The sequence below is a fragment of the Bos taurus genome, chromosome 16 (genome assembly GCF_002263795.3).
Source record: "Bos taurus isolate L1 Dominette 01449 registration number 42190680 breed Hereford chromosome 16, ARS-UCD2.0, whole genome shotgun sequence".
Taxonomy (NCBI): domain Eukaryota; kingdom Metazoa; phylum Chordata; class Mammalia; order Artiodactyla; family Bovidae; genus Bos; species Bos taurus.
Window position 1 is genome coordinate 12,063,777 of NC_037343.1, and position 18,404 is coordinate 12,082,180.

At 37.4% G+C, this 18,404-nt stretch overlaps 2 protein-coding genes across 2 annotated transcripts in view; one reads left to right on the forward strand and one right to left on the reverse strand.

Moving 5' to 3' along the window:
• Window positions 1-18,404, reverse strand: part of CDC73 (cell division cycle 73) — a 90,514-nt gene that overhangs the window by 36,759 nt on the left and 35,351 nt on the right. The window lies entirely within an intron of this gene.
• On the forward strand, window positions 443-8,091 carry B3GALT2 (beta-1,3-galactosyltransferase 2). Its single transcript, NM_001076188.1, is given in 2 exon segments — window positions 443-1,011; window positions 5,425-8,091. A coding segment is annotated over 1 exon segment (1,269 nt). The 5' UTR covers window positions 443-1,011; window positions 5,425-5,548; the 3' UTR covers window positions 6,818-8,091.

The following is an 18,404-nucleotide window of genomic DNA, read 5'->3' on the forward strand; positions in this document are numbered from 1 at the left end:
AACTAAAGTTAGAACAATTTGAGGGGAAAAAAAAATTCAAGGGAAGGAGTGCAATGAAAGGGTTAAATTACACCAAGTTACACACTAACGCTATATGGCTTGTGCCCGGTAAAATCATGCAGGTAACATGAAAACCAACATCTAACACCGAAAACATTTAGAAAATTTGTGCTTGAATGTAAAGTTAAAAAAAAGGGGAGGGGGGATAAGCTGAAAAAAATAAAATAACCATTCATTTCATAATCCTTCCATTGTTGTATTATTCACTTATCACTACACTTACACTGACTACGTATAATTTAACACAAAGAAGCAAAATCTCTAAGCTTCTCCCTACCTTGGGTTTTTAAGCAAAATGAATGCAAACAATCACGTGGGATTCAGCCAAGCAGTGACGTTAAATTCTGCTCTGTCAGAGAGAGCATCTGTCAAGCCCACATTTAAACTGCTGCCTGCCTGTGCAGCAGCTGAGGAACCGTGGATTTCATATTACAGACTAAAACCCCAGTGAAACGGCTCAGTCCTTCCTGCAGCTGCCAGGCAACGACGAGAGAGTTAAATCCTGCTCTTTTCCAATACCATCGAAGCACTCCATTCTAGCTCTGGCTGCTTTACATTGCAGCTCAGGGTTCTTACTAGAAATATGGATACTGAAAAGAGAATAGAGCACTGCATTGTCCGGCCAGGAAGACAGCAGATGTAAAAAGCTTCAATGCATCAACTGTCAGAAGAGTCGACAGTGCTCCAAACAGAACGAAACCACCACAGCTCTTTTGTTAAAGAGAAAATGAAAGGAAAGACCTCAGAAGATTAGCACCCATATGAACAAGGAAGGGTACTCGAAGACAAGCAGACAGATGGACACTTTGGACATGTGATAAGCAATCGCAGGAGGCAGACTGTTGGGGGAGGTGTGTGTGTTCGATAGCGTCTTTTTGCTGGAGCGATGGCGTGCCAAAAGTATCTTCAGTGGGCATAATCCTCGCCACATAAATGGCCTGACCAAGGAAGGTATGTCGATATCTTGTGTGTGATACTCATTTAAATGTCTGTTACCTTTTGATAGCCCAGGAGGCACTAATCTCTAATAAACAAGTTCATACATTTCACTGTCCTTGAAACTGTGAGAGGGTTTCTAAATATATGATTTTAAAATTTGTCACTGTTTAGAAGACAAGCTGTCACTGCTTTATTCAAGTAAATATGTAACTCGCAGTAATTATGGATTACAGAAAAGGCAAATAGTAACAAGCTGTGCTTAAAGGCTTCTCTGAAAAATGAAACTTAAAAAAAAAAAATCTGAAACCCGCTAAAGAAAACACAGTAATCCTCTATCAAATTAGGTCAAGTTGAATCCTTATCCAGTAAATTAAAGGGCTCTCCTTAAAATGGCTATCAAAGGAGTCAATGCAGTAAAATTACACTAAATGGTATAAAAAAATGATCCTAATATTAAGAGCTTTTTCAGTCCTTTTAAAGCAAAATCTTAATATAGAGCAGGTTTTAGTAACAAAATCTTCCCTCCTACGTCCATCTCCCTAAATAAAAGTAACGAACACAACCTCTGAAGACCATCAACAAATTTTAAGTACCACTGAACTGTAAGATACTAAAAGGAAAGCGTTTGTACAGGATCACAGAAGGCAGTGTGTGTTTATGCACAGCACACTACCACAGGAGATTTACATGTCCACGAATACAACTTCAAACAAAGAAATATAAATATTTGCTACTATTACCCCTATTGCTAAAAGCAAGACTTGACTTTAGGCAACAGACTGATTCTAAATGATCAAAATATAAGATTGGTTTGGGTGATCATTTTTAAAGTGAAACTCAAAAACACAATATGAAAATACTCTGATATAAAAATATCCATGTAACAGCAATACAAGGTCAAAAAATTCAACTTAAATGTAGCCACTATGCCAGGCTATATAAATATGTAATAGTGAACTATTGGCACAGTATGTGTGTGCAGGGCAAAAATGAAATCTACTATTTTAGTAACAATCCCAGAATAGCAGCTCATGGCTCAGGAACTCATGTATTTCTAAAATTTTTTACAGGTCCTCTAAGATTCTGATTTTTGCTCAACTTCACAGCACAACTCATTATTTAATAATCACAAAAGGCAAACATTTTAAAGACATATGTAAGCATTCTATTCTAAAATTAAGATTAAACAAGTCTATCAGGCCTATTATTATTACAGTTCAACATCAACTCTCACTCACAGCATTTAGTCCATTAAAGAATGAAATCAGACAGTATTAAATAAACAAAAAAACCTCAAGTCTCTTTTAGAGCCTTTATCTCTCAATGTTAAAGTCACCCATTAAACATTTTTATTAGCTAGCTATTTCAAAATAGGAGTGCAGAGTTTTTATTCAAGCACCCCTAAACTCTAGAACTGTTCCAACAGACTAAAAACATCAACACTTTTAAAAGCCAGATAATAAAATCAGTGCATGCGTGTGTGTGAGAGAGAGAGAGAAAGGGAACAACATTTTACAGTAACATCCTCTCCGTGAGCGTCAACCCATAAGATGTAAATACACATGAACAACTTAACAATATTATCATAAAAACCCATATAATATAAATCAAAGCTACTGCTACTCTGAAAATGTAAAAGTGCAAAGACTATTTAGAATATCAAAATATTTCAACTTTCTAGTTTTATTACCACTTCTTAAGAATTAATGTACAACAGGCAGTAACTGGAAAAGGATTTTATCATTTAATAGCAGGAAGAATCGTTACTTTAATTGTACTTTCTTTTTAACAAAACAATTATGATAAATACCTGAAAAACTTTTAATAAAGAATTTTTAAAGGTTAGACATATGCACTACATTTACCAACGAGAGAGTTTTCAAACGGGTATATATATATATTTCAAGTTTGAGCAGCTTAATATTTACAAACATACAAATATCATGAATTTAAATTAAGATGCATCTCCATCACATATTGCTACAAAATCACACAGGACCATAAACTACGGGTACTATGCCAGATTACAATATATAATAATTGGCTCTTTTCTGTAACACTGAAATACTTTAGAAACATCACTTCAGGCATATTTTCATAAAAATACAATTTACTAATATATTTACCTGCATTCATTTTTCAGTCCTTTATTCATTCAAATATCTGAACTTCTATTTATTGCTTCTTAAACCATCAAATTTACACTCTTGAAAGATCTAAATGATTAGACTTCAACCAGATTTCAAGCATTCTCTATCAACAGAAAGCTGATACATTTAATTTAGTTTTGGAATGTTTAAAATAGATTATCAAATAAACATTAAAAGCAAGTTTTGTTTCTTTTAAATTTACATTCATAACCCTCGAAGCTATTGGCCTCTTTATGGGGTAGAGGAAGAGTTATTATTATTTATCTAATATTTCATTTGAAAATAAAAGCTTAGTTTTCTCATCTCAGCAGAATGGCCAACTATAAGAAAAAAAGTGAGTTTCTAAATTAGAACACTCAGCTCTATTATTTTCACAACAGAGTTCACAACAGAACTGTTTTACTGGTACAGTGAAGTCTTGGTCTTCATCAGAGTAATGTGAAATTAAAATTCAAGTGAATATATTCTAATAAATAAATAACTAGATTCTATGTTTCTAAAACCTGAAAACTTAAAAAAAAAAAAACATTGCTCCTATCTCACAAGATGATTAAATAATTTCTTATTTCTGAGGAAAACGATAACTTGTAAAAGTACATTTCATATACTAGAAATTATCAAAAGATGGTGCCTATACTATTATACTTTAGAAGTCCGTTCAAATTCCCACCTACTTGCTCCTCCTAGTGGCTGTTACTAGAATAGTAGTACTTTCATTCATACATGTGTCTAATACTTTCAACCAATATTTTCTAAATACTTCATATTATATAAGTGCATGTTATTCTAGTTATTCAATTTTATGAGGACTTCCATGTAAATGTCATTATTTCCTCCAAATAATTAAATTTCATATCAAAGTATATTTGGTATTAACCATAAACTTCTCAGTATCACAAGCTAGATAAACATTTTCACACACATATTTATATAAAATTTCTAATAAACAAATGCTTACAATAAATTTTTAATTGACCAGTTTTCCTTAAATAATTTTCACGATAAAAAGTTGAAAAAGTTAAAATTAAACATCAGTCCCCATTTCAAAAAGTTTTTATTCTCTTGTAATAGAATTCAAGCTATAGCTCAGCTATCCTCTACCCCCACACCTTGATCCAGAAAAACTAAGAACTGAAAAAAACATGAACAAATTTGTGCTATGCACTGAGAAACTTCGAAGACCGGTTCTTAATACGTGGCATCATGAATCTCCTATATTGACAGCCCATAATTTTTGTCTTCTAAATGTAGGGCTCTAAGTGTCAAGCAAGTCTAAGTGTCATGCAAGTCCTACAAATGTAATAAATTCTCCACATGCAAATTTAGAACACAGCATAACTCAAAAATCTTTTAAAATGCATTCTGTGAAATTTAAAATTTTAAACTGAGGATATAACAGTACCTAATGTCTGTATTTTGAAAAACTCGGAAGACTGTTCAAAGCAGTTCTTTGCTAATTCTAATATGGAGATTCAACTGAAGTACATGATAGTACTCTGTGAAGGCCACAGATAATTAGTTGCTGTATTTTAAAAATCAATCTTAAGTCTAAGTAAAGACAGTGATCTGAATGCCTCACATTTAAAGTGGAAGGTTAAAATAAGAAAAGGGTATTTGCAAATGTTCATCATTTATTACTGTCTTAAAATCTTGCACTGAAGTTACTGAACCCTGAAAATTAATTTTGACAGGTGCATCTTCTCATTGACTTTCTCCACACAGTAGGGGCCAATGGAAACATGCCAGGCAGTGTACTGTGACTAACAGAACTCTGCCATAATCAACCTTGCACCGTCTGTCCCACAACTGACACATGACCATTTTACAAAAAAGGCCGCTGACTGTGCACCATACCACCAATGGTATGTCAAATCAATTTTAATTAATGCCAATACATTTTCCATCTGCTCTTAGGCCTTTTTACACGGCCTCTCTCAGGAATCCAGCAGCGTTTCTCTCTCCTCCATGCACACAACTTTCAGTCTTTAGTCAAAAGAATAAATGACCAGAGCTACGGAGATGATGAAATAAGTGGAAGAAAAATCCATCACCTATCTTAAAAGTGCTCACTGCACTCCAAAGGTATATTTTTAAAGAAATTAATCCTGTTCTCAGGACATTAGGTTGCCAAGGGAAGACAAATTATAAACTTTGTTCCTGGGCGATCATATTTTCACAGCTTAAAAATTCCCATCTGCCCTAATTTTATTAGTCTCTTTAAAGCAGTTCTGTGGTATTTAGCATTTTTGTAAACTTTTATGATTCATCTTTATAGAATGACTGCGAGGGAGACGACGTGACCGAATTAGAAAATGACTACCAAAGAACAGTACTGATTCAGGAGAAGGACACGTTCCCCAGCCACCAGGATCTCTCATCCATTACTGGGTATTTACAACATGCTTCAGTGGAGAAGGAGACACTGCTGCTTCGCAAAGATGAGCTGGAATGCCAAGAGGTCTCTGTTTCGGACCCATCTTATTGGTGTACTTTCTCTCGTGTTTCTTTTTGCTATGTTTTTGTTTTTCAATCATCATGACTGGCTGCCAGGCAGAGCTGGATTCAAAGAAAACCCTGTGACATACACTTTCCGTGGATTTCGTTCTACAAAAAGTGAGACAAACCACAGCTCTCTTCGGAATATTTGGAAAGAAACTGTCCCTCAGACCCTGAGGCCTCAAACAGCAACTGACCCCAACAACACGGATCTGTCACTGCAAGGAGTCACAGGGCTGGAGAACACGCTCGGTGCCAACGGAAGCATTTACAACGAGAAAGGTACTGGACACCCAAATGCTTACCATTTCAAATACATTATCAACGAACCCGAAAAGTGCCAGGAGAAAAGCCCCTTTTTAATACTACTAATCGCTGCGGAACCTGGACAAATAGAAGCTAGACGAGCTATTCGGCAAACTTGGGGCAATGAGAGTCTAGCACCTGGTATTCAAATCACACGGATTTTTCTTTTAGGCGTAAGTATTAAGTCAAGTGGCTACCTTCAACGTGCAATATTGGAAGAAAGCAGACAGTACCATGATATTATCCAACAGGAATACTTAGATACATACTATAATCTGACCATTAAAACACTCATGGGCATGAACTGGGTTGCAACATACTGTCCGCGTATTCCTTATGTAATGAAAACTGACAGTGACATGTTTGTCAATACAGAGTATTTAATACATAAGTTATTGAAGCCAGACCTGCCTCCTAGACATAACTATTTTACTGGTTACCTAATGAGGGGATATGCACCCAATCGAAACAAAGACAGCAAGTGGTACATGCCACCAGACCTCTACCCTAGTGAACGCTATCCTGTCTTCTGCTCTGGGACTGGTTATGTTTTTTCTGGAGATCTGGCAGAGAAGATATTTAAAGTTTCTTTAAGTATCCGTCGTTTGCACTTGGAAGATGTATATGTGGGGATCTGTCTTGCCAAGTTGAGAATTGATCCTGTGCCCCCTCCCAATGAGTTTGTGTTCAATCACTGGCGAGTTTCTTACTCAAGCTGTAAATACAGCCACCTAATTACCTCTCATCAGTTCCAGCCTAGTGAACTGATAAAATACTGGAACCATTTACAACAAAATAAGCACAATGCTTGTGCCAATGCAGCAAAAGAAAAGGCAGGCAGATATCGCCACCGTAAACTACATTAGAAAAGACAACATTTTTTCCCCCCCAAAACATGCAACCTGTAAAATATTGCTAAAAGCATGTGTAGTTAAAATGATTATGATTACATCCATAGGACAAGTTTTAGTTAAAACTCATCATATAAAGGAATCCAAAAATATATTTTTTAATTTCTGAAGAAGGTAATTCTTAAAAATACATTATATAACAAAAAAGTATCCCAAAACAACCTATTAAAAAATCTACCTAAAAAATCCACATGGGGGATTCTGTGTATTAACACGCAATAACAGGCATGCATACATCAATGGTTCGAATCTTATGTTAGGGGCCAAGAGGATGTATCTGCATGTTTTCCAAGTAAATTTTAATTTAAGAAATGGAGATGGTCAAAAGACTCTTCATTTTAGATTTAGTTTTCCATTTCAATATATGTAAATAAAACATTACTGTCAATTTTAAGTAAACTTTATAATTGTGCAAAGGACAAATTTTCTGACCTATTCTAGGGTTCTAAAAACCATATTCCATGCAATAAGATTTAATTGAGATATTCCATAAACATAAAGTTCAGAGGTTTCAGCAATGAAGCTCTCATCTAAGTATTCACTTTTTAAAAACAACTGAGATGTTCATTTTCTTTTATCAGTACTCACATTTATTGGGGGAAATTATTTTGACATGATGTGATAAAATGTGAAAAATCAATGTGTCTCAGGCTCAAGTTTTTATAAAAAAAAAAAAAATTAAATGTTCAAAACAGAAAATTTGTTTTCTCATTGGTGTTCAGGGCCAAGCTAGTATTTCACTGATTTCCTCAATCAGCTAGTTACTCCACTCTCAAGGAGCATCACCACTTAACTTCAAGCATATCTGAAAAAAATCTATCATTCTCCTCTAACTGAAGCAACTGCTGGTTACTTACAGGCACAAACAGGATGCACTGCTGAAAACAGATAAAGGATAAAGAGTGCAGCAGCAGTTTCATTTAATACATTTTAAGATGCATGTCTGCCAAACCACAACATATAGGAAGTTTATTTCCTGACAGCAAGTGTACACGTGCCGATACTTCATCACTTTATGGCACCTACTTCGTTCTCTGAGTGCCAAGTTTACAAACTGCCTGCAGTTTTTAATTTGGTGGGTGACAAATATCCTGTTCCACCGATTAAACACTTTCGGGGAGGGATGGGGGAAAAACTACAAATGTTTGATGAACACTTGATTCTAGGATGAACAATGTATACAATGCACTTTTACCAAGTTTTTAATAAAAAGGGTAAACAAAAAACCTTCACTGAGTGTTATGGTCCGAATATTTCACAGAAATTTTGTTGGTTCCATTACAAATTTTAAAATCAAGAAATACTAACCCATTAATTTTAAAACAGTGCTTTTATTGCATACCAGTATATAAATCTATCCATCTTGATTCAGTAAGGATGTTACTTATGCTAATTCTAACATCAATCATTTTTATCCTTGATTCTATTCTGAAGAGTTATCCACTGAAACATCTATTAAAGTTCAGAATCACAGAGAATGTTTCAGTACTTAAAATTTAATGTGCTGAATTCTACTGACACTCAGCTTATCTCCCATTTTTAATTCAGTCATCTAAATGTTCTGTTCTACACAGAATAATTCTGAATGCTGAGCTGTATTACCCCACCTCTTGGTAAGGTCTGTTTTTCACTTACTTTATTCTGTTTGGTCATAAAAAGACTAAAATTACTAAGTACCAAAATTACTAGACAAAGTTCACACATAGGAGGATAATACCAAATTAGTGTGATGAAAAGTAAAAGGAACCCTTCCCTCAGTATAGAGAATTCTATTAATTCTTTTTTAAAAGTGTATGTGCACATGTGTGCATGCACAGGTATACACACTCAAACAGAATCCAAATACTATTCATACAAATTATTACTACAGTGCAGTATCTTTAACAGCTAGTGTTTTCCTTCCAGAAAAATTCAAGTTTAAAAAGATAACTAATGAAAAACAGAATTCTTAACAGACGATAAATTCCTATCTCAGGTGTTAACTTAAAATCATTTCTATATCCCTGATAACACTATCTTGAAAACTTATGGGAATCTGATGACACTCCAAGTTCTCAAAGAGCACTGAATCCAATAATAAAGTGCTTTAGTACTGCTGAAAATCCTTATTTTAAAATAAATATTCTATCATTAATTTATTTTTGATCTTCCATTCTGAATATACAAGCAGATTTCTTCAGCAAGATGACTTTCATGTTCATATTATGATTTTAAAAATACAATACTTATTTAAACATCTCACCAAATATTCATTAGGCCAAGTACCATGTAATTTTTATTATACATGAAAATATAATTTTAATGACTGCACTTATGTCTGGTCAAAGAAAAAATTATAGGAACAACTATGTAATCTTTATGCTTAAAGTGTCAAGAGATATTATGTAAGATAAAAATACCAAAAGTTTCACTATCCACACTAGTTTGATTAAAATTATAGGTGGTGAAATTCTAATTCAACTAAATAATTTAAAGTTCTCACCTCTGAATATACAGTATTATCACATAAAGTCAATTGGAATCTTATTAAAATCTATTCCCAAACCCCTATAAAAATAGTGCCAGCAAAGCAGCAGGAACTATTTCCTGACTGAGCACACACTGTGGGCCTGGTAGTGTGTTAAAGGACTGTACACACACGATCGTATATAATCCTTCAAAGTAACACTAAAGGACAGGAAAGACTGCAAGAGGTTAAATATCTGAGATCACACACACAGTAAAGCAGCAGGGTTCCAGCTCAGATTCTTCACCATTATGCTCTTCTGCTACACTCTGCATGTATGATTCCTGCTAGAGTCTAAGAGCTAAGCAAAACGACCTGTCCTCTCTCGTAGTTTGCGCTCCTCCGTCACCTTCTGTGAGGCGCTCAGGCTGCACAACCATTTTCCCACACTGGCGGGACACCTGATGTCAAGTAAAGCGCAAATACAGAAAGGGGAGTAAAGCACAAACACAGAGACGGGGAAGGAGAGAAAGCTGGTCCCTCAGTCATTTTTTCTTCTTTTCAGTTATTGATGTCTGGGGGTCAGAAACTTAGACAAGCTACAAATTACTGCTTATCTCTTATTCCTTTGGGCACTGAGACCCATCTGTAAACAAACAGGCAGGTGACACAGAAATTATACAAAAGGTGCTTCTTTTGAAGTATAATTTGATTACTGTTGGTAGACAAAAGCAGCACCGTATTTTCTCACTCTACTGGTTAGTCACCTACAGTTCTGTCATGAGCTGGTAACACTCATTTTATCCAACTGATTCAGGTTAGATTCAGTTTTTAATGGTTTGACAACATTTGACTATTAACACAGATTTAAGGAGCCAAAAAGTCTCTACCTTACATACATCCTAACATACCTCACAAAGTATCAGTGTATCACTTAACATGACTCTCATAAGACGGATAATGTATTAATACACCAAATACTAACAAGGGACGTCACAAGTTTTGGCAAGAAACCTGCTGCTGCCTACTCCGTCAGCGCACACACACACACCCTCCCCCAAGTGCAAGGTAACTATAAGCCTTATTACTTTCAAGATCTGATTTGCCAGAGAAGGAAGAAAACCATTTCTGTATTTGCAGGAAGTGTTTCTCCTCCCTCTAACTAGCAAATATCCAAACTGAAGAATGACCAGAGAGAAAGCAACTGCCTCCATCCTGTCACTAATCTAATTTAATTCAACTTCCAAATGAACCCTCCAGACTCTCAACATGAATTTCACCTGAGACAGTGTCCTGAACACTGAAAAAGGAAAACAAACCAGTACACTTCAGTTCAGTCGCTCAGTCGTGTCCGACTCTTTGCGACCCCACGGACCACAGCACACCAGACCTCCCTGTCCATCACCAACTCCCAGGGTTCACCCAAACCCATGTCCATTGAGTTGGTGATGCCATCCAACCATCTCATCCTCTATTGTCCTCTTCTCCTTTTGCCCTCAATCCTTCCCAACATTAGGGTCTTTTCAAATGAGTCAGCTCTTCACATCAGGTGGCAAAGTACTAGAGTCTCAGCTTTAGCATCAGTCCTTCCAATGAACACCCAGGAATGATCTCCTTTAGGAGGTGGCAAAGTACTGGAGTCTCAGCTTTAGCATCAGTCCTTCCAAAGAACATCCAGGAATGATCTCCTTTAGGATGGACTGGTTGGATCTCCTTGTAGTCCAAGAGACTCTCAAGAGTCTTCTCCAACACCACAGTTCAAAAGCATCAATTCTTCAGTGCTCAGCTTTCATTATAGTCCAACTCTCACATCCATACATGACCACTGGAAAAACCATAGCCTTGACTAGATGGATCTTTATTGGCAAAGTAATGTCTCTGCTTTTCAATATGCTGTCTATGTTGGTTATAACTTTCCTTCCAAGGAGTAAGTGTCTTTTAATTTCATGGCTGTAATCACCATCTACAGTGATTTTGGAGCCCAGAAAAATAAAGTCAGCCACTGTTTCCACTGTTTCCCCATCTATTTGCCATGAAGTGATGGGACCAGATGCCATGATCTTCGTTTTCTGAATGTTGAGCTTTAAGCCAACTTTTTCACTCTCCTCTTTCACTTTCATCAAGAGGCTCTTTAATTCTTCATCACTTTCTGCCATAAGGGTGGTGTCATCTGCATATCTGAGGTTATTGAGATTTCTCCTGGCAATCTTGATTCCAGCTTGTGCTTCTTCTAGCCCAGCGTTTCTCATGATGTACTCTGCATATAAGTTAAATAAGCAGGGTGACAATATACAGCCTTGGCGTACTCTTTTTCCTATTTGGAACCAGTCTGTTATTCCATGTCCAGTTCTGACTGTTGCTTCCTGATCTGTATACAGGTTTCTCAAGAGGCAGGTCAGGCGGTCTGGTAGTCCCATCTCTTTCAGAATTTTCCACAGTTTATTGTGATCCACACAGTCAAACGCTTTGGCATAGTTAATAAAGCAGAGAAGATGTTTTTCTGGAACTCTCTTGCTTTTTCGATGATCCAGCAGATGTTGGCAACTTGATCTCTGGTTCCTCTGCCTTTTCTAAAACCAGCTTGAACATCTCAAAGTTCACGGTTCACATATTGCTGAAGCCTGGCTTGGAGAATTTTGAGCATTATTTTACTAGCATGTGAGATGAGTGCAAGTGTGCAGTAGTATGAGTATTCTTTGGAGTTGTCTTTCTTTGGGATAAGAATGAATACTGACCTTTTCCAGTCCTGTGGCCACTGCTGTTTCCCAGATTTGCTGACATATTGAGTGCAGCACTTTCACAGCATCATCTTTCAGGATTTGAAATAGCTCAACTGGAATTCCATCACCTCCACTAGCTTTGTTCATAGTGATGCTTCCTAAGGCCCACCTGACTTCACATTCCAGGATGTCCAGCTCTAGGCGAGTGTGAGTGATCACACCTTCATGATTATCTGGGTTGTGAAGATCTTTTTGTATAGTTCTGTGTATTCTTGCCACCTCTTCTTAATATCTTCTGCTTCTGTTAGGTCCATACCATTTCTGTCCTTTATTGAGCTCATCTTTGCATGAAATGTTCCCTTGGTATCTCTCATTTTCTTGAAGAGATCTCTAGTCTTTCCCATTCTATTGTTTTCCTCTATTTCTTTGCATTGATCACTGAGGAAGGCTTTCTTATCTCTCCTTGCTATTCTTTGGAACTCTCCATTCAAATCAGTGTATCTTTCCTTTTCTCCTTTGTTTTTTGCAGACAACTAGCCAATCTGATCACATGGACCACAACCTTGTCTAACTCAGTGAAGCTAAGCCATGCCTTGTGGGGCCACCCAAGACGAACGGGTCACTGTAGAGAGGTCTGACAGAATGTGGTCCACTGGAGAAGGGAATGGCAAACCACTTCAGATTCTTGCCTTGAGAACCCCATGAACAGTATGAAAAGGCAGAAAGATAGGATACTGAAAAAGGAACTTCCCAGGTCGGTAGGTGCCCAACATGCTACTGGAGATCAGTGGAGAAGTAACTCCAGAAAAAATGAAGGGATGGAGCCAAAGCAAAAACAACACACAGTTGTGGATGTGACTGGTGATAGAAGCAAGGTTTGACGCTGTAAAGAGCAATATTGCACAGGAACCTGGAATGTCAGGTCCATGAATCAAGGCAAATTGGAAGTGGTCAAACAGGAGATGGCAAGACTGAACATCAAAATTCTAGGAATCAGCCAACTAAGATGGAGTGGAATGGGAGAATTTAAGTCAGATGACTATTATATCTACTATTGTGGGCAGCAATCCCTTAGAAGAAATGGAGTAGCCATCATGATCAACGAAAGAGTCCAAAATGCAGTACTTGGATGCAATCTCAAAAACAACAGAATGATCTCTGTTCGTTTCCAAGGAAAACCATTCAATATCACGGTAATCCAAGTCTGTGCCCTGACCAGTAACTCTGAAGAAGCTGAAGTTGAACAGTTCTTTGAAGATCTACAAAACCTTCTAGAACTAACACCCAAAAAAGATGTCCTTTTCATTATAGGGGACTGGAATGCAAAAGTAGGAAGTCAAGAAACACCTAGGGTAACAGGCAAATTTGACCTTGGAGTACAGAATGAAGAAGGGCAAAGGCTCACAGAGTTCTGCCAAGAGAATGCACTGGTCATAGCAAATACCCTTCTCCAACAACACAAGAGAAGACTCTATACATGGACATCACCAGATGGCCAACACCGAAATCAGACTGATTATATTCTTTGCAGCCAAAGATGGAGAAGCTCTATATAGTCAGCAAAAACAAGACCAGGAGCAGACTGTGGCTCAGATCATGAGCTCCTTATTGCCAAATTCAGACTTAAATTGAAGAAAGTGGGGAAAACCACTAGACCATTCAGGTATGACCTAAACCAAATCCCTTATGACTACACAGTGGAAGTGAGAAATAGATTTAAGGGACTAGATCTGATAGAGTGCCTGATGAATGATGGATGGAGGTTCATGACATTGTACAGGAGACAGGGAGCAAGACCACCCTCAAGAAAAAGAAATGCAAAAAAGCAAAATGGCTGTCTGCGGAGGCCTTACAAATAGCTGTGAAAATAAGAGAAGCGAAAAACAAAAAAAGCAAAGGAGAAAACAAACCAGAAGCACCATAAAAAATAAATGTTAAACAACAGAAAGCTATAACATTATATGCCAAATCTTAAATTCGTATCTGTGTAAGTCTTAATTAAATGTTTAAAAGACACTAATTTACACAATATAATAAAATTAATAAGGGTTGTCTGTATCACTATCATATCTAAAAGGCTACTCAAAACATATCTTTGAATATAACAAGAACCAGAATCAGTATTAGTCTCTACCGGCAACGAGAACTTTTCAAACATACCTGCAGATGTCCTTTGGGAAGCTACTCCATCCTCCAATAAGAAAGTTCCAGGAAAACTTTCAATCCAGACACCCTGCCTGGCACTGGCTAAGACAACCAGAGACCCTCTCTCACGGCCATGTGAATTCTGAAGGAAATACACACATACACGCATACTGAGGTGCAGCCACATACACAAAACGGCTGGGGCTGGTTCATTTGGGCTCAGTACCTGCAGAGATTACCCACTGATTCTTGCTCTCTACATCCCCAGAGCTGCTATGGTTTCCGTCCCTTCTACCACTTGGTTCTATCATTTTATGAACTCACTCATAGTATTCTGATACTTTTTGTTTTTCTGGCTTCAGTTAGCTAAAGTCGATTTTTTCTCATAACCAAAGAATCCTATGTGAGAGAAAACCCACAGCTAGCAAATGCTGCAGTAATCAAATTGTTCCTCGGTTCTGTGATGACCCTAGAATGCTCCATAAGACCATACCCTCTGTGCGCTTCACCATCTGAACAAGTCAGGAGCGCAAAGGGGTCCAAGAACAACTTCTCTGTTAAAGAAAATAGGGTGAAAATTTTAAGAGTTCTTCAGAGTCCACATTCATGGCCAAGCCCCACAAGAGCAACAAAGTAGTTTTTGTGCATATGACATGAAACTCCCAAGAGCAGGGTGCTGTCGATATCTTATTAATGAAGAGCGATGAGGGAAACTAGCTTGGGAGCTGTGTTTCTAGTCATACCAGTGGGGGGCGAGCCCACTGTCTCCCACGTAACCACCAGCAGGGGAGTGACCACCAGCATAGCTGCCTGAGCCCCCCAGCACTGTAAAATGCTGTGAGCTTAGAAATGAATGCAGGGAGAAGCCTGCAATGCATTTTGCACTTCCTGTTTAAAACTATTCCTTTATCAGAGATCTTCTCATCTCTGGGTAAGGTTTAAAAGAAAAAAGTTACAATGTTCTTCCTGGCAGATTTAGAAAAGAAAAAGCTAATAACTGGGCCAAAAAAGACAACTAAAGTTAATTCTTACAAAAATAAAATGCAATTTCTTAACCAAAGTTCATAAGTATAACTCCAAATTAAAGTATTTGTATGTTTTGGGCATCTTTAAGTACAAACATTTAACAGTAATATTTAAATCCAGTTATCTTCTCTCATCTCCAAATTTAAGAACTTTTAAAATCAAAGATCCTATCGCAATGAATGGTTATATCCAGTCAGTGGTCACATAAAAATATGAAGAGTCACCCTCGCCTCCATAGTCATCCTTGCCACTGCCTCCTCTTATTATCACCCGTATCAATCTATCCCCAAGACCTGGATTCCTGGGGAAATCCACCCACTTCTCTTCACCTCACACCTCCAGTAGTTCAAGTGAGCAATACCTTAACAACTGGTTTCTTCACAATCACCCAAACTGCTTCTCGTACTGCAGTCAAAACAGTACTTTCAAAACCACAAAGCTATTCATTAAAGCAATGGGGATGCTGTTTATTGCCACAATGAAAAAGTGAAAGTGAAAGTCACTGCGTTGTGTCTGACTCTTTCCAAGCCCATGGACTACACAGTCCATGGAATTCTCTAGGCCAGAATACTAGAGTAGGTAGCCGTTCCCTTCTCCACGGGATCTTCCCAACCAAGGGATCGAACCCAGGGTTCCCGCACTGCTCGCAGATTCTTTACCAACTGAGCCACCAGGGAAGCCCACTGCTGCAATAAACAAACCTAAAAATCCTAGATTATAAACACTGAACTGCAACCTGACTCCATAAAACATCCTCACCTTTTTGGTTTGCAGCATTCTCATCTTACTTGAAAGGAAACTTATTTTTAAGATGTCAAAATCAATTTTTCTCTACAGTGATGAGTCAACCACTGGTTTGGATACGGGCTCATCCACATTGCAAGTAAAGCAACATAAAGATAAATATATGTTGACAAAAAGAAAGCACAAGTATTCTTAAAATAATTACTATAATCATTTCTACAAAAATGAAGGTCCCTCATATCACAGTGCATTTCTAAGCAGCAACCATGATGCTGAAGAAGATCAAGAAGTGTTAACTTTCCTCAACAGAAACTCAATGCCGATGAAACATCATTTCCCAAACAGACCAGTTTACCATGCTAAATTCCAGAACTCTAACACTAGCTCAATAGAAATTTCCTGAGTCAACTCCTCCTTAGTGTTGAAGAAACTTCCAAAGGTCCACTCGATAAATATTTACTGAGAGCCTAGGCATTAATACATGAGCTGTAGATACAATGATAAGCAAAAACAATCATTAAGTTGTTGCAGTAATACTCCTTTGATAGAGAAAGTCATGAATCAGATCTTCACAGAAACAACTGGAAAAGATAACTATGTTATCTGTCACAGAGGTCAGAAACACAGTGCTTTGCAAGCATAACAGAAGGACCCAATCTGTGTTGCCTAGAGTCAGAACAGCCTTCTCTGAGGAAATGTTTATGTTAACATATAAGAGATAACTAATCAGGCAAAGGGCGAACAATTCCAATAAGAGGAATCCGCAGGCTGGAGTAAACCAAGGCACAAAAATAAAGAGGAAGATTGGTATGAGCCGTTGACAAAAAGGTAAAAACAGGTAAAATCACATGAAGACTTGTAGCACAGAGTATTATTATGGCTTTTATCCGTAAGAGAAATGCAAAGCAACTGGAGATACAGCAGTATTTGGAAAACAGAAAAAATTGAGTCTAGCACATGCCTAACAGCTCCTCTCTTAGTGTGAGGCATCCTGAAGAGATGTTTGAGTGACACGAGAAGACCAATTCAGAGACCACTGCACAATCCAGGGAAGAAACAAAAGTAGCTGGACCAGGAAGGACGGTGGTGGTGTGCAAGTAAGAACTGCAGAGATGTTAGCAAGCAAAGTCCACAGGCCTTCAAGACATGCGGCTATTGGAGGTGAGGGAACGGAAATGAGTGGCAAGGCTTAAGATGCTGGCCAGGGCACTGAGGGCAAGGAGGGAAGACGCTGTATGACAACCTGATTCATCAAGGATAACATAGTGAAAAGCCACTGGAAATTGTACAGAGGACCGTCAAGCGGCCTGATGGCCTATACAGCACAAAATACTGACAATAATGATAATAAATTTAACTACAAGTCTACAGGCATATGAAAGGATGGGAAGTAACTAGAAATATATGGATAATAAGAGCTTAAGATTCATTCATTCAATAAATACTTTTCAAGCAACACCCATGTGACCACTACTCTGTGCTCAGCACTGGGGATGTGGTGGAGAGCAAAAAAGATGTGTTTCCTGACTTCAGACCCTCATATGCAAAGAAAATCATCCATGTACACAAATACGTAAAATTACTAGCAGAAAAAAACTGGGAGGGTTTCCTGGTAAAATGACCATTAAACTGAGATCTGAATTCTGAGGAGGCAGTCTTATGAAGAGCAACAGGAAAAATGAGCCAGGCAAACAGAACTAAAAAGACAAAGGCCATGAAGGTTGAGATAAGCCTGTAGAAAAACCAGAAACGAGCCAGTGAGGCAGACCTACAGCCAGGCTCTTTCTTAATATGTTTACTCTAGAATAGGGCGTTGTGGATAGAATTCAGAGTCCCTAATTTAGATGGGAAAAAAATCCATAATTTAATTTTCACCAATATCTGACAGAAATTGACACTGCCTTCTCTCATGATGTAGGCAACAAACCACAGTACTATTAACAATGGTTGTGGCTTTGTCACCAACAGAACTGAATATTTTCATATCACAACTGTTACAGATATATTCAAACACTGTATATAGTAGTACTTTAAAATTCTGGCATTTATTAGTTTTGTCCCTACATCTTGTTATATAATGCATTAGTAAAAGCAGCACAAAGTACCATGTGCATAAATTTGTATTTTTTTTAATTTTGATAACTTATTTTAATACAATTGGCTTTCTGTGTTATCTTATGTATTTTATGCATTAAAAACATGATAGAGAGAGGACTCAAAAGATTCATTAGTCTACTAAATGGGTCCACGGCACCAAAAAAAAAAATCATGAATTTCTAACCCTGAATGAAAGAAATGTAGGATTCCTATCAACTAAATGCAACTCCTGTAACTACCAGTGGTTCTTTGGATCCTACTTCCAATAAACAAACTACAAAAAGATTTTTCAGGAAAATCAAATAAGCTGGAAAATGAACTGGATATTAGAGAATATCAACCATTACTATTTATTTTGTTGTAT